Below are 15,865 nucleotides of genomic sequence, written 5' to 3'. Positions count from 1 at the left end.
CTTTCTTTAGCCAAACGCCATGGAACTTCATCAGTCTTGAACAGTTTCTGTATTCTGTAACAGTCAGTCTGACAGCCGTGTGCTTTTTTAATTCAGATGTATTATGCCATCTTTCTCAACTAAAAGGCACTAGAGAAATTGGGAACATGGAACTGTTTTTGTACAATCACAGCATGTGGAAGACGGGGGTCCGGCCCAGGAGGCGGGGCTTTGTGCCGGCGATCTCATCACACATGTCAACGGAGAGTCTGTGCACGGATTGGTCCATACAGAAGTAGTGGAGCTCATTCTCAAGGTCAGAAGTACCGCTGACCTAGGATAAGATCCTGCTCTGATTTGTATAATGATTTTGTGTCACTGCGTAATTTCGTTTGGTTATCTTTGATGTCATCACTTTTATTATGTAGTGTGAAAAGCAGGTCAAATATAGAAAGAGTAAGAGCGTACTTAGGTCATACATAATTTATTGTAGCAGCAGTTGATCTGTCACCATGTCAACGATACCACGAGACACTGATCTCTGTTTGTTTGACCGTGATGTCAGAGTGGAAACAAGGTGACTGTGACCACCACTCCCTTTGAGAACACGTCTATCAAAGTGGGTCCAGCTCGCAAATCCAGCTACAAATCCAAGATGGCACGGCGCAGCAAAAGAACCGTGAAGGAGGGGCAAGAAAGGTATGCTGTCTGACTCTTCCTGCTGTCTGACTCTTCCTGCTGTCTGACTCTTCCTGCTGTCTGACTCCTCCTGCTGTCTGACTCTTCCTGCTGTCTTGACTCTTCCGGCTGTCTGACTCTTCCTGCTGTCTGACTCTTCCTGCTGTCTGACTCCTCCTGCTGTGTGACTCTTCCTGCTGTCTGACTCTTCCTGCTGTCTGACTCTTCCTGCTGTCTGACAACTCCTCTTCTGTCTGTCTAACTGCTATTGTCTGACTCTTCCTGCTGTCTGACTCTTCCTGCTGTCTGACTCTTCCTGCTGTCTGACTCCTCCTGCTGTCTGACTCCTCCTGCTGTCTGACTCTTCCTGCTGTCTGACAACTCCTCTTCTGTCTGTCTAACTGCTATTGTCTGACTCCTCCTGCTGTCTGACTCTTCCGGCTGTCTGACTCTTCCGGCTGTCTGACTCCTCCTGCTGTCTGACTCTTCCTGCTGTCTGACTCTTCCTGCTGTCTGACTCCTCCTGCTGTCTGACTCCTCCTGCTGTCTGACTCTTCCTGCTGTCTGACAACTCCTCTTCTGTCTGTCTAACTGCTATTGTCTGACTCTTCCTGCTGTCTGACTCTTCCTGCTGTCTGACTCCTCCTGCTGTCTGACAACTCCTCTTCTGTCTGTCTAACTGCTATTGTCTGACTCTTCCTGCTGTCTGACTCCTCCTGCTGTCTGACTCTTCCTGCTGTCTGACTCCTCCTGCTGTCTGACAACTCCTCTTCTGTCTGTCTAACTGCTATTGTCTGACTCCTCCTGCTGTCTGACTCTTCCTGCTGTCTGACTCTTCCTCCTGTCTGACTCCTCCTGCTGTCTGACTCTTCCTGCTGTCTGACTCTTCCTGCTGTCTGACAACTCCTCTTCTGTCTGTCTAACTGCTATTGTCTGACTTCTCTTGCTGTCTGACTACTCCCCCTTCTGTCTTTCTGACATTTCCTGCTCTCTGACTCCTCCTGCTCTTTGACTCCTCCCACTGACTCCTCCCATCGTCTGTCCCAACTGCAGTACCACAGTCTTCTTATCCCAGATGTTCTTCCCTCTTCTGCTCCATCCACAGCAAGAAACGTAGCTCTCTGTTCCGCAAGATAACCAAGCAGTCCAACCTGCTGCACACCAGCCGTAGCCTGTCGTCCCTGAATCGCTCGCTGTCCTCCAGCGAGAGTCTGCCAGGGTCCCCCACACACAGCCTGTCTGCTCGCTCCCCGACACAGAGTTACCGCTCCACCCCTGACGCCTCCTACCTCGGTGAGCAGGCCACTCCCGCAATCAGGGCTTTGTGTCTAGAACCACATGACTGCAGAATTGTAGTACAGGGTGTGTAGAGCCCATCAGGTCTCATGTTGTTTCAATTACGTGAAACTGAGAGGAACCTTGTTTTATCCTCTGAAATGCAACCCATTAGGAATTTTCAAACTACCACCCTTAGTAAGCCTTTTGCTGGAATCTGTATGATGGTGATTACTGTACACCTCTTGGTGGGTCTGCTTTCTCATCTCAGGTGCTTCGTCCCAGAGCAGCTCTCCAGCCTCCAGCACCCCAAACTCTCCTGCTGCGTCCCAGCACATGCGGCCGAGCTCTCTCCATGGCCTGTCCCCGAAACTGCATCGCCAGTACCGCTCAGCCCGGTGCAAGTCTGCAGGCAACATTCCGCTGTCTCCTCTGGCCCACACTCCATCGCCCACGCAGTGCTCGCCGCCCCCTTTGCCGGGGCACACGGTGGGCAGTTCCAACACCACCCAGATCTTCCCTGCTAAGCTTCACTCCTCCCCTCCCGTGACACGGCCCCGGCCCAAGAGCGCGGAGCCACCACGTTCTCCGCTCCTCAAGCGGGTGCAGTCTGCCGAGAAGCTCGGGTCTTCCCCCGGCGAGAAGAAAGCAGGAATCGGGGTGATGAGAAAGCACAGTCTAGAGGTGGGGCATGACTATCGTAAGGAGGGCTTTCACTGTGAGCTGGGCCTCCAGAGCTTGTTGGAGACGGAAGGAGAGAACCTGGCCTCGACTGCAGCGACCACGCCATCGCCGACTCACCCCTCGGTCCCATCGCCCCCAGAGACAGTTCTGAGAACACCGGTAAGAAAGCTCGGCAGGCAGGAATCACCATTGAGTCGAGACGCTTTGCTGGCTGGCAGAGAGAGGGAAATGGAGAAGGAGAGGGAGAAATTTGGAGATGCATTACAAGGGAGTGACAGTAAACTGGCAAGAGTCCTAGAAAAATCACACTCTTGCAGCAAGACATCACACAGAACTGAGACTCAACAAGGAACCCCAAGCAAGAAGGTCCCAGAGGATAAATTAACTTCTGAAAAGCCTCCAGTTGATACATCACAATGGTTATCATACACCCCAAAAGATAACAGCCTTGGGAAACCCGAATCCTGTCAGGCTACTGTGACCAGACCATCACCTGTTACAACAGAGTCAAAACCTAGTGTAGTCCCTTCCGTTCCATCACCTCTGACTACTACGTCCACCCCTTCTGCAAAAACTACAAGTTCCAGCATCCCTGGTACAGGAAGTCAAGGCTGTGCCACCAAAAGCAAAGTTGTCCAAACTCAGCCGACAGGGAGTGCCAAAAGCCACATGGCCCACGGCATGTCAAAAACCACAGGGATTGAAGGGATGAACGACAGGAAACAGGAAACAGGAAAGACTCTGTGTATAGCCAAGTCCAGTTTACCATGCAGCGGGTCTCCCGCTCCTGACAAACCCTCAGCTTCAGGGGTTCCACCAAAAACCACGGAAAGTTCTAGAGCAAGTAAGGCACCATCTGATGGAGAAAGCCTGAAAAAGATTGATGCAGATACCTACAGCAGGACTCCAGATATGAGGATAAGAACTGGCTTACCTCCATGCAAGGGAATTATCCCACCCCTCCCTCCTCAGGTACAGCCTCCTATTCTTGGCAAGCTGCGACCAGACAAGGGCCTCTCTCCAGTCAACTGCTACCGGGGGACATTGGACTGGGAGGACAAGTGTCTCTTGGAAGTTGTGGAGGAGCATTCTCCTTCCCCCACCCCATCCCCTACAGGAGCCACTCCATGCCCTTCCAAATCACAACCAGTGCCCTCTCTTGACAAAGTAGGGCTGACCAATGCCACTAAAGCACCACAGGGAGTCAGCAAAGGGGAAACTCAGGATGGGGACAAAGCAAAAGAACCCAGGATATCAGCGCCAGGCCAGACCCAGACCCAGACTCAGGCTCAGACCCAAGCCCAGACCCAAGCCCAGACCCAGGCCCAGACAAAGGCCCAGACAAAGACCCAGACCCAGGCCCAGACAAAGACCCAGACCCAGGCCCAGACCAGCACACATGGCAAGGCTGAGGCTTCAGCCGGGAGGGGCTCAAAATGAACAACTCCAGCAAACTCCCCACTAGCGCAGCGTCACAGGCAAAGAGCCCCAGCTTGTGACCAGCCATTGGGCGCTCGGGAATCCTCTTTATTTCACAGAATGCAGATTAGTTAAGCACTTCGATATGTAGACCTTATGCCAAGTAAATGGACCAGATCAAACAAGAGAAGCATAGTGTAAGGCTGAACAAAACAGAATGGTTCCTGAAGGTACTTCTGAAGGCACTGAACATGACAGTAGTGTGTTACAAATATGTGTATCAGAGAGAGAGTGTAAGTGTGAGTGAGTGCCCCATGGTGCTTGTGTAGAACAAGGCAAAAGGCAAGCACAAAGTGCTTCGTCAGATCAATCGATGCTGAATACTGTGAACACCAAATCCATGTTCCTCCATTTTGTAACTTATGTGAGCGACTTGTTTCTTAAGCTGAAAAGGGGGAAGTAAAAAAAAAACTTACTGAGCAAATATCACAACGTTCTCATTTGGTGTATATGCTAAGGACATAATATTTTTCTTGTCCTTGATTGATTATTCTCCCCAACCTCCTTGGTCCAGTGATGAAACAGACCACACACACACACACACAGAGATAGATAGATAGATAGATAGATAGATAGATAGATAGATAGATAGATAGATAGATAGATAGATAGATAGATAGATAGATAGATAGATAGATAGATAGATAGATAGATAGATAGAGAGAGAGAGAGAGAGAGAGAGAGAGAGAGAATTTTCCTGTCAGTCTTGAAGCCAATGAACTTTAAACAGCTGGGGTCAAAAATCAAATGAAGTCAAGTTCTTGTTTTGAGTTTGCCCACACCGCCTGGCGACTGCACTGTATCAGGAGGCTGCAGGGAGCCTGGCGTGGTTTCCCCAGGGTGTCTCAGTTTGCCTGTACCTGGAGCTGCAGCATACAGATGTGCTGACTTCAGCTCATTTTGATGTGTTAAATCTGCTGGGCTCTATTTGAAGACGCACTGCAGCTGGGTTTAGTCAAGAGACCTTTTTGAAAAGGAAGTACTGACGATGCCAATGATGAGCCGGGCTTTTTAGTGGCTGGTTTTGGCGGGCTTAAAGGAAGACGCTGTTCATAAAAAGCAATTTTGCACAAGCGTTAGGTTCTGCATGTATTTAGTGAACAGGTTCTGATCCACACAGCACCGCACAGAGCCATAAAAGTCACCCCATCTGAAATTAGAAAGCCTACCTTATTTCACTTCCATTTCAGTATAGGTTAAACCTCCTGTCCGGCACTGAGGCACTCTAGCAGTAAATACAGCTGCACATTTCATTGTGATGATTATAAAAGTGATTGCTGTTTTCAGCCAACGTGCTAACAAGACAGAGAGAGTTTCCACTTCTAACGTTATAATATTGGCTTTGTGAGTGTTATGGTCTGGCCTTTGGATAACGGAAGATTTTCTGCAAAATTACATCTATAACTTCTACATGTACCTGCACATCACAGTATTTAAATAACTTTTTACCATGTCTAATGCTTTGATTAGTACTGAAGTAGCCACCTGTTTTAGAAAGATACATTATTGAGAGTTGACTACTTGATGTTATGGTTTTAGTCAGTTGTCATAATAGTTGTCCAATGCATTGTAATGGAGAATTTGAGAATCATACAATCCCCAGAAATGTACCTCAAAACATGCATCAAAAGAATAATGCAAATGCTTAACCATTACATGGATAGTCCTGGACCAATCATGTGAAGTGTTGGCTTTGTGATTAGTATGTGACTAGATCGACCATTATAATGGTTTGGGAGTTAAGGAGACAACTTCATATAAAGGTCTTAGTAAAGAGAAGCCAAAACAGTATATATATTAAAAAAAGGTTTATAAAGACATTGTTGAATGGCTGTTTGCTTCTCTATGTGTGACAGACTCAAGAATGTTGGTAAATATGCACTCTTTATGCAGATACAGAAGCCTCTATATGTGTGTCCGACGTCCTAAGTGAAATATGAACTAAAATCAAGAGGCACAAGTGACGTTTTTATTCTACGTTTGTTAGACATTGTCTGACAGTGCCAACTGGAATGCAGCGCCATCTGGTGGCTAACAGGAACTCTGTCTCTATTGTTTGGCGTCATATATGTTGTGTTGAACTTCTCAAGAATGCTGGTCTGGGATCAGCTTTTGCCTGATTACATGCTAATGACTAGTGAACTGGGAGGGGGCTTAATTGTAGATCAGCACTATATGATATACACCAATACCAGATGTTCCAGTTGACATATAAATATCAACTGGTGGCCAGCTCCAGTTCTTTAGACCCGATGTTCCAAATCTAATCAAACACACCCGTGTACTAAATCAAGGACTTCCTTTCAGTAGCATATGTATATTAGAACAAGGTACATTGCGACTAAACTCCAGTACAGTAGGTCTCTAGAACTGGAGTCGGTAATGTCGTCATAGTGAGATACACTATGGAGATACACTATAGAGTTTTAGTGCTGGAGTCCAGTGCCTTTATCCTTATAAGCTGTGTATCAAAAATAGGAGTTCTAACCCTAGGATCTATAATCAGGTCTACCTATTCATGCAGTTCATCTGTATAGGATTATAAAATAAAAACTGATCCCAAGTCATTAGCGCTGGCACATGACTCACATGATATTTGCATATGTTCTAAAATAATCTTTTATACATCCTATATGTGTGTTGCATGGAGAAGAGAGGCTTAAATTAATTTGATTTGACTTTTTTGTATTCCCATCTGTCTCTCTCAGTGATGCAGCAGAGTGTAGCTTTATAAAAGTATAAACAGTATTATATGCTTTTTCTGCACCTGGTCATTGTGAGTGACCTGCTCCTACCGTCTGTACTGAAGACCAGACTGGAAGCCCTCTGTTGTGTTAGAAGGTTATGCATGGATTAGCCTCCTATCGGCTTTGTATAGAATGAACAAGGAAGACCAATGCAAGATCATGTCATGACACAAAATTTAGATAAATGTGTCTTAAGAATTCATCAGGTGATCACTGAATGATTTGGAGAAATTTCAGGTTCTGTCACCAAATCCTCAGATATATCGAGTGTGGTCAAACCTTTAAAATGGATATTGCGCTTGGAGGTTATGGAACAGGAGTTCAAATGTAATTACCTAGCCTTACTTATTAGCAGTATCACTTGTGAAGTGTTGCAAGGGTCCACTCTAGGAATTCTGTTCACGGTTCAGTTCTGTTTCAGGAAAACGAATCCCAGATCAATTTACTTCAGTTTCAAAACGTGCAAATGTGAACACATGCAGAAAGGGTGCTGGAGCTCTGGGGACGTCACTTTTTGATTAGACTCTTTCCTAATACTTCTCTGGTTGGTCTTTTGACAGTTGTCACTTCTACTATGTGACTGTTAGAGGTTATTGAACCATAAAAAGAAATAAAACAATGTTTTGTAATGTTTATTATGTTGCCCTGTATAGACTAGTTTCTTATTCTTAATGTAAATGATTTGATGATATTATTTGACTATAACAAAGTAGCCTGGTGAGTGAGTCTTGTTCTGTGACATAAGAAGCCTCACTTCTAAAGTAGTGTTTACTTCTACATAGTTTATATCCTATAATATAATCAGTTCCTGTGGTCATAGTTTGAGATTTCTTTGTGCTTTTTTTGTATTTTATTTAAAAATTGTGATTTATTGAGAATGCACTTTATTTTGGCTCAGATGTTATTTTATTTGAAAGTACTGTAAACCTATTATGTAGCTGTCAAAAGTATTTATAGAAATGTACATAAAAGATGCAGATATTCTGTGCTAAAGTGAATGATGTTTTAGAGGAGAGAGAGAGACTCATTTATTGTGTACCCTTTATTTCATTGTACTATTATGTGGCACTCCTCAACAGGTTGAGATAATAAGCTTAATTTACACTGTTCGTTTAAGCAGTTTATTTACTGCCCACGACCCTTTTGCTTATACAGCAAATGTCAATCGATGCATAAACACCAGAAGTGCAGTATGTATGTGTAATAAAATTAATAAATTGATATTGTATACGACTAGAGGTTTCCGTCCAGTTAATACTCTACTCAGCACGTGCAAGTCTCTTCTCGTGAAATACAGTTCTTGCATAACCGGCACGTAAATGAGAGGCGTGCCCAGTTTACAGATGGAAAAATGACCCAATGGAGAAGCGGAGAACGCCCAGATTAACCAATAGCTTCCGCAAGGCTGGGTCATGGGCGTGAACTTAGAATGACAACAGGAAGTAATTGCGCATTATCTTCCACGAAAGCCGTAGGGAAGCTAATGAAGGGTCTCTCCCGTAACCGGACCGGATATTGAATATACAAATGCTGACCGACAACTTTTATTGCTACAATCTATTTTTTTTTATTTCCTTTTGACTAATACTTACCGGAATGGAACTTGCCGTTCGTTTTCCTTCGCTACGAAGACACGACGGCTTGCCAGTTAGCTAACTAGCTAGCGTTCCCTGCCCTTGACACCCAATACAGTCGCGTGTGAGCTGCGCAGGTTTCGTGTTCGTCTGCTGCTGCACGGTGGAGCTGCCGTTACCGGTCACACTCCGGCACGAATGCCCATCACGCCTCGCTCCACCCCGAGGTGAGACTGATCATTAGTGTCGGCGTTTCGCAAGCTTGCATAACGTTACTGTAGTCCTGTCGGGGTTCAACTGACTCGGAGCTCGGGATCTCCTTCAACTCATCTGCTGGTGTGTGTGTGTGTGTGTGTGTGTGTGTGTGCTATAGATCATCTGAAGGTTGTACTGATCATTGCTTCCACTTAGAATAGCCTCCGTGGTCACGCTGAAATCACATGCCTGAATCAAATGTGCTTGAATGTTCAATTTTCTAAATAATACAGCCAAGCAGATACTGGATCGGGTTGGTCTACGAGGAAGTACAGAATGTTGTGATCTAGCTAGTTTCATTCATTGCTTAGTTCAGTTTTTCCTTGACACAACTAAACAAGCCGTTCCTGTTAAAAACTCCGGTTTGGGAGAAGGGGTGGGTAAAAGATTTGTCTATCCATTACTTGCTCCGTGATGTAATTGCTGGTTTAAGCGGTTATTTGGTTTAATTTCATCATATCGGTACACTGCGTACCTGAGTGGCGTTCTTTAAAAAACACACCTGCCTTTAGGTGTCACATGATCCACCTCCTGTCACGTGACTTTGGTCGAGAGTTAGCCAAAGAGAGATTACTCAATCATACAAACACAGCTCTGGAATTGGGACCCATGGTCATCTCTTTTCAGTCACTGTATCGGTTAATAGGTCATTACTTCAGTTTACCACACTTCAAAATAAACAGTGTTCACTTGTGGATACTTTCTGGACATTGACCTATGACAGCAGTTCATTCAACTGTGACTGCAAGAACAGACATGTTCTTTATTCAACCAAATCAAACAAACTGGCTTGTTTCTCCACACCTCCGATGGTCTGTTCATTATCACTTTGCTTCAGTCTAAACACAGTGATTTTACTTAACCACCCTGACTTTACTTGTTTCATGGGAATAAAAAAATGAATCAAAATAAGTTGTATAACTGCTCTTTACACATTGCCATCAAAAATTGCACAGACTCTTTTATGCACCACGTTTTCATTTCATGTCTGACTTTTATGCCGTATTTGCCTCCTCAGGTGGCGGCAGTGATGTCACAGTAGAGAGATCGATGTGAGGCGTGAGCCATGAACTCGGTCTCTCCCAGTGCTGCTCAGTATGTGGGGGGCGGGGCTCTTCATGATGACCTCACCGATGGAAGGAGGCCACCCCCGTCTTCAGCACAGGTCCTGGAACCCAGGGGCCACTTTGGCCATGGCTTGCTCTCTGATGGCAACAGAGAAGCTTCCGGAGAACCAGATGAAGTGGATCGCCTGAAACTGAAGATCATGTCGGCTTGGAACAATGTCAAATATGGTTTGTTTTTGAGACCATGATTTCAAGTATTTCAGTACAAAACGGATGTAAAGATTACGGTTGAACTCACTTTCTGCTCTTTTTTTTCTGTGACCTTTACTGAGACACCAGAAGTAACAGATCTGTCTTGGATAATAAAAAAAAACATTTAAATCATAACTCAGAAGACTACATATCAAATATGTAACCATGAAAAAACAGACTACCTGGTTAATTGTGTTCTGTCCCACAGGATGGTCTGTCAAAACCAAAACGGTCTTTAACAGAACCTCCCCTCTAGTGCTCATGGGACACTCCTACATGCTCAACAGTGCAGGTGAGCTGCACCTCATTCCACCCCTATTGTGTGTCAAATATGTTAATAAGTACAACAACGACAACAAAAAAACAGCAGAGACTTTGTTCGAGATGTCTGTACTTGTTCAGTGCTGAACAAATGGTTAAATGTTCAGAACAAACAGTGAACAGTTTTTATCAGTCGGGCCTCTTCAACCTTGCAGAGTACTGAAAATTTGCCAAGCTTTGGAGAAAAGGTACTCGTTATGTGTGCAGGAAATGGGGGGGAGGAATCCCATGAATCAGCGTAATTCTAGGACGGTGCCCTGAAACCTGCCCGTCAACAAAGAGGGCAAAGATGATGGTGACCGGGAAGAGACCTGGGAGTGTTCTTTTAAAATGGCGCTTTACATAAAGAGTGCTTACGTGGGCTATTGGAGAATGAAAGGCAGCATTATGCTAGTGATATCATTTTCACTCGGTGTTAAGCTAAAGGAACTAGGATGTGTGTGTGTTCCTGCATTCTCCTGCTCTCTGGCTTGTTGGCAGTCTTAGCCCGTGGCCTAGTTGTAATAGTGCTGAGGCAACTGCCACAGAGGCAACAGAACACCTCTGTAAGCTTTTCTGGACGAGGGCAACTCTGAAACGTTGTAAATGTAAACGTCGGTTTTACAGCAGTCTAACATTGGCAGCAGTCTTGAAGGACAATTACATTCCTATTAACTGAGTGCAAGAACGACTGTAGGGCACTTTCTCAGATTAGCGTTGTGGCCTATGTTTGTCTGAACATTCTTGTTTGTTTCTATGTACCCCCCCCCCCCCCCCCCCCCCCCAAGACGAGGTGGAGCGCTTTCGTCTGGCGTTCGGCTCGCGGCTCTGGTTCACCTACAGGAAGGAATTCCCCCAGCTGGAGGGCTCGGCCCTGAACTCTGACTGTGGCTGGGGCTGCATGCTACGCAGCGGGCAGATGCTGCTGGCCCAGGGCCTGATGGTCCACTCCATGCCCACGGGTGCGTGACGGCCTTCAGTGTTCCGGAACATTCTGGAATGTTCTAGGATGTTTCCGTTGATGTTCGAGCCTCATTCCTGTCACGTCACCGCATGTCAGAGGATCTCCCACTGATCTCCTCTGCTGAACGTCTTGTGTTTTCTTCCAGGATGGAGATGGTCGGACTGCCCCCTGCTGGCCGACGTGGATTTCGAGGTGCTGAGGCCGGCCTCGCCATCCCGTCCTGCTGGCCTTTCTTTGCCCTCCCTCAGCTCCTCCTGGGGCCCGACCGCGACCCACAAACGCAGCGAAGGACCCAGGCGGGCCCTGGTGGCCCAGGACCAGCAGGGCGAGGGCCTCCACCGCCGGCTGGTGTCCTGGTTCGGGGACCACCCGGCAGCGCCGTTCGGGGTGCACCGGCTTGTCGAGCTGGGCAAGGAGTCGGGGAAGCGTGCGGGTGACTGGTACGGCCCGTCTCTCGTCGCCCACATCCTGTGGTGAGTGGGGCTCGGGGTCTGGGCTGGACTACCATCACTGTTCTCAGACTCGTGTGTCGCTATGATTCAGAAAGATCTTCAGTAACTAAAGTAGGGGACAGCCAGTTATCTTGTCTTGTGTCCTTGAGAAGGAAGGACCCCAGGAATATATTGCTTTACAATACATCTCATGGAGATCGTGTGGAATCGCATCAAGTGTCACGTCACTGTGAGGGATTAAGAGGGGGTCAGCATTGGGTCTCAGTCCAGCCTTTTTCTCTTGGGTCTGTTTAGCAAAGCCGTGAACAGAAGCACAGAGCTGGAAGATCTGGCTGTGTACGTGGCTCAGGATTCCACAGGTGAGTGTGTGTGCGGGGTGAGCGTGCGTTTGTGGGCGGGGTGAGTGTGTGCGTGTGTGGGCGGGGTGAGCGTGCGTGCGTGTGTGGGCGGGGTGAGTGTGTGCGTGTGTGGGCGGGGTGAGTGTGTGCGTGTGTGGGCGGGGTGAGTGTGTGCGTGTGTGGGCGGGGTGAGTGTGTGCGAGTGTGGGCGGGGTGAGTGTGGGCGGGGTGAGTGTGTGCGTGTGTGGGCGGGGTGAGCGTGCGTGCGTGTGTGGGCGGGGTGAGTGTGTGCGTGTGTGGGCGGGGTGAGTGTGTGCGTGTGTGGGCGGGGTGAGAGTGTGCTGATGGCGCTGTGGAGTGCTTCTAGTCTACTCCACACATACCAGACATCACATATTTGGTGAATAACGGTGTTTCAATCATGTGTCAGAAGTTTAGATGCCCTCTTTTGTGACTGAGTGTTCTTTGTGTGCATGTAGTGTATAAGGAGGATATAGTGCAGCTGTGTGACCAGCGCTCGCTGGACTCCGGTATCTCAGAATGGAGGTCGGTCATCATCCTGGTGCCTGTGCGTTTGGGAGGAGAGTGCCTCAACCCCTCTTACACACAGTGTGTTAAGGTATTCAACAGCCACTCAACCCTGTCTGCCCTACACTTATACTAAGGTATTAACAAACTCCTCAACCATGTCGGTACTGTACTGTGTTAAGTAGAGCTGTGAGCGCTATGATCAAATTCTCATATCCAGATATAGGTCATTTCACATCCAGATATTAGTTATAGAATATGGATATAGAATGTGGTATATGGCTGCTGAAACTTGGTGTGGTAATGAGCAATGATCGTTTTATATTAATTAATTAATTTGTATTTAACTAGAACATTCTGAGGTTGGAATGCTGTATTGGAATCATTGGTGGGAAACCAAAGCACTCTCTGTTTTTTATTGGATTTCAAGGTAAATGGTACTGAATTCTTCTTTCTGAGTGGTTGCATAGTTTGTGATTTGGCATGTGATTGGCTGCTTTTTCTTTCCTCAGATGAGCAACTGTTATATTTAGACCCACACTACTGTCAGCCTGTGGTTGATGTCACACACAGCAACTTCTCACTGGAGGTAAGATATCATCACCTTAAACCAGTACCACCATATTTCTAAACCAGTACCACCATATCCAGTTCAGTCCAACAACCAAACAAGAGAAGCAGGGACATGGTAGGTTTGCTGAAGAGAAATTGTAAGTGGTCTGATAAAGTGCTTTAACAAAGCCTAAGAATTATTTGAAGACAAAGTAATGCCTACTTCTTGATTTTGAAAATGTTTTTGCAGGGAATTCCCCTTAAGGAAGACAGCTTGGTAGAGCGGTAAACACTGTGATATGCATATGCACTGGTTTCCCAGAGATGGAAACTAAAACTTATATTTAGCAACAAGCATCAAGCATGTGCTAATTTGATAATTTAGTTACAACTACTGTGCAATAACAGTCAGGTACATTTAGCTATGATATATCTGTATGGTACGAACATTCATAAGTTATTCAAATGCCGTTTCAGAAACAAAGTTATTTAAAGCTGTATTTCTTAGTGACACACTCATTTTAGAAATTCGATGCATATAGGCCTAATGCAGATCTATAATTTTCTCAAGATTGCATTCTCCATTGCCCCCCCCCTCCCCCCCCCCCCCCCCCCCCCCAGTCATTTCACTGTAACTCTCCCAGAAAGATGAATTTTAACCGAATGGACCCCAGTTGTACTGTGGGCTTCTACGCTCACAATAAAAAAGACTTTGAGTCTTTGTGTTCAACAGTCAGTGCGGTAAGTGGCTTATAGTTGCAGCATTATTAGTATTAGTCATCAACATTATACACTTCAGTTCAAGATTGTCCTCGACGGCTTCCTGTGGTGTTTTTTGTAAAACTCCCATTTTAATATGAACAGAGTTGCATTATGTTACATTTGAAAAAAGATGTTTGCTGATGTTTTTTTTTTTTAAGATGTTCGTTGTGACTGTGAACTAATGTAGACTGTGGTACTGTAGTCTGTGTATTGTTTATACAGCCTCGGTATTCACCTCAGTTATTTTATTAAATCTCTAAATTTGAGGAAAGTTCAAAATCCTAAAATATGAAGGCCACTGAAGCCCAGGGAGCAGGGTATCATGTTCCTACTAGTAGAAACCCTGTGATTTTGGGACAGAGGACGATGAGGTTTTTTGTGTTTGTACCGTGCGTTGTCTCTTTAGGCTCTCTCTTCGACGGAAGAACGATATCCCATCTTTACATTTGTGGAGGGCAAAGGGCAGGACTACAGCGTGGGGAGCCATAGTGCTGGGAGCGCAGACCCCTTCAACCACATACTGCCCCCTGGTGGACTGAGTCAGAACAGCAAAAGGGACAGCACAGAGGAGTTTGTCTTTCTTTAAGGAAGGAGTTAGGAGTAACACTCGCGCGGTACCCCACACCCTCCACCTGCTCTGCCTGATGTCGTAGGACTGCAATACCTCCGTCTGGTGACGTTGCCAGGGAGATTCATGAAACTCTCATTGTTGGGTGTTCGGATTCTTCAACGCGAGATGGTTAGTGCAAAACTGCAAAAAAGGGCTGCGTGTGGCATGCGGCAGCATTGGGGGGGGCAGTGTTTCCACACACCACTCCCATGAAGAAACACGGGTGCTCCGTCTACGTCTCTTCCTTCTGGGCTTACGTCTCCAGCGGTCCTGAGCCGAGCAATCCAAAGCTGTGTGTGTGTGTGTGTGTGTGTGTGTGTGTGTGTGTGTGTGTGTGTGTGCGTGTGCGTGTGTGTGTGTGGAGACGTGGACTGACGAGGAAATGCTGCTCAGATGGGGGTGATGACGCCTTACTCAAGGGGACTTCTTTTTTTTGACAACTCAATCCACCCCCCCCCCCCCCACTTTTTTTGTGCATTTTTCTCTCTCTCTCTCTCTCTCTCTCTCTCTCTCTCTCCGCTTATGCCCTGTGTAGTGGTGTAGCAGGCCACCCAGCCACTGTGTGAGGGTGAGTGTATGCAGCTATGCTTTCCTGTTTGTATATAGAGCATTGTTTAGCTAAAGGAGACTTCTATTTTGGATGAAGCTCACTGGTCTAGTATGATGGTCTAGTTTTTCTAAATCCACGTGTCAAACGTAAATTGCATCAATGTGCAAGATCAACTATTATCCTTTAATATTGTTAGTTTTTATTTTTATTTACATTTTGAGCATTGTTGCTTTTTCCTCGTCGAGTTTCCATATTTTATTGTGGGATTTCCAGCTTTGTAGCTGATGGAACACTGAAGTTTGTAATTTTTGTTTTGTTTTGTGTTCTTTCCCCCAACCATGTGTATTTGATGTTCTTTAATAACTTGGTGGTAACTTGGAACTGCTACAAATGATATGTTGTTACTGATATTACTGTCTATTTATGAAGGTTTGCTTGGTTTTTTAATTTCTGCCTGAATACACCTGCTGAACATTTAACTTCATGGTCATTTGTGATGAGCTTTTCAGTAATTGCGCTGCCTCTTTGCTTAGTTCAGTAGAGACTTAAGAGCTACATTAGAAGTTTGCATTCAACCTTAATATACAGAATCAAAATCAAATCACATCAAATATATTTGTATAGCGCTTTTCACAACACGTGTTGTCACAAAGCACTTTACAGGATTTACAAAGTTAACAATCTCTGGTTTTCACACTTTATTTTCTGTAACAGGGGTGTTAGGCCAGTGTCATGAATAAGATCTTTGTAAAGGATGGAAGTTTGTCTTTTAAAACCAAACAAGACTGAAATTATAACTCCTTCTGGGAAATGTGCATT

General features: G+C 45.8%; 2 protein-coding genes across 2 annotated transcripts in view; both read left to right on the top strand.

Annotated features, from left to right (window-relative positions):
* The window catches only part of mast1a (microtubule associated serine/threonine kinase 1a), a 54,459-nt gene extending 46,412 nt beyond the window's left edge, over positions 1 to 8,047 (top strand). The window contains 4 exon segments of the mRNA XM_076991794.1: positions 173 to 295; positions 545 to 678; positions 1,763 to 1,950; positions 2,204 to 8,047. Of these exon segments, the coding sequence (XP_076847909.1) occupies positions 173 to 295; positions 545 to 678; positions 1,763 to 1,950; positions 2,204 to 4,056 (2,298 nt within the window). The 3' untranslated portion in view covers positions 4,057 to 8,047.
* A 236-nt stretch (positions 8,048 to 8,283) lies between these two features.
* atg4da (autophagy related 4D, cysteine peptidase a) lies at positions 8,284 to 15,530 on the top strand. Its single transcript, XM_076991868.1, has 11 exons — positions 8,284 to 8,643; positions 9,690 to 9,966; positions 10,199 to 10,282; positions 11,079 to 11,252; positions 11,400 to 11,727; positions 12,001 to 12,065; positions 12,524 to 12,663; positions 12,924 to 13,002; positions 13,085 to 13,161; positions 13,746 to 13,865; positions 14,293 to 15,530. Exons 2-11 carry the CDS (start codon positions 9,738 to 9,740, stop codon positions 14,470 to 14,472), a joined length of 1,476 nt encoding a protein of 491 aa, XP_076847983.1. The 5' UTR covers positions 8,284 to 8,643; positions 9,690 to 9,737; the 3' UTR covers positions 14,473 to 15,530.
* Positions 15,531 to 15,865: the final 335 nt, after the last annotated feature.

The sequence above is a fragment of the Brachyhypopomus gauderio genome, unplaced genomic scaffold (genome assembly GCF_052324685.1).
Source record: "Brachyhypopomus gauderio isolate BG-103 unplaced genomic scaffold, BGAUD_0.2 sc86, whole genome shotgun sequence".
Taxonomy (NCBI): domain Eukaryota; kingdom Metazoa; phylum Chordata; class Actinopteri; order Gymnotiformes; family Hypopomidae; genus Brachyhypopomus; species Brachyhypopomus gauderio.
The sequence above is the reverse complement of the archived record's forward strand: the minus strand, read 5'-3'. Positions and strand labels throughout refer to the sequence as shown.

Bases quoted from the DNA above. Each gene is read 5' to 3' on its own strand.
- atg4da (XM_076991868.1), top strand. From the start codon at position 9,738: ATGAACTCGGTCTCTCCCAGTGCTGCTCAGTATGTGGGGGGCGGGGCT. The intron at 11,728-12,000 runs GTGAGTGGGGCT...GGGTCTGTTTAG, and splicing joins CTCGTCGCCCACATCCTGTG to CAAAGCCGTGAACAGAAGCA. The intron at 12,066-12,523 runs GTGAGTGTGTGT...GTGTGCATGTAG, and splicing joins CGTGGCTCAGGATTCCACAG to TGTATAAGGAGGATATAGTG.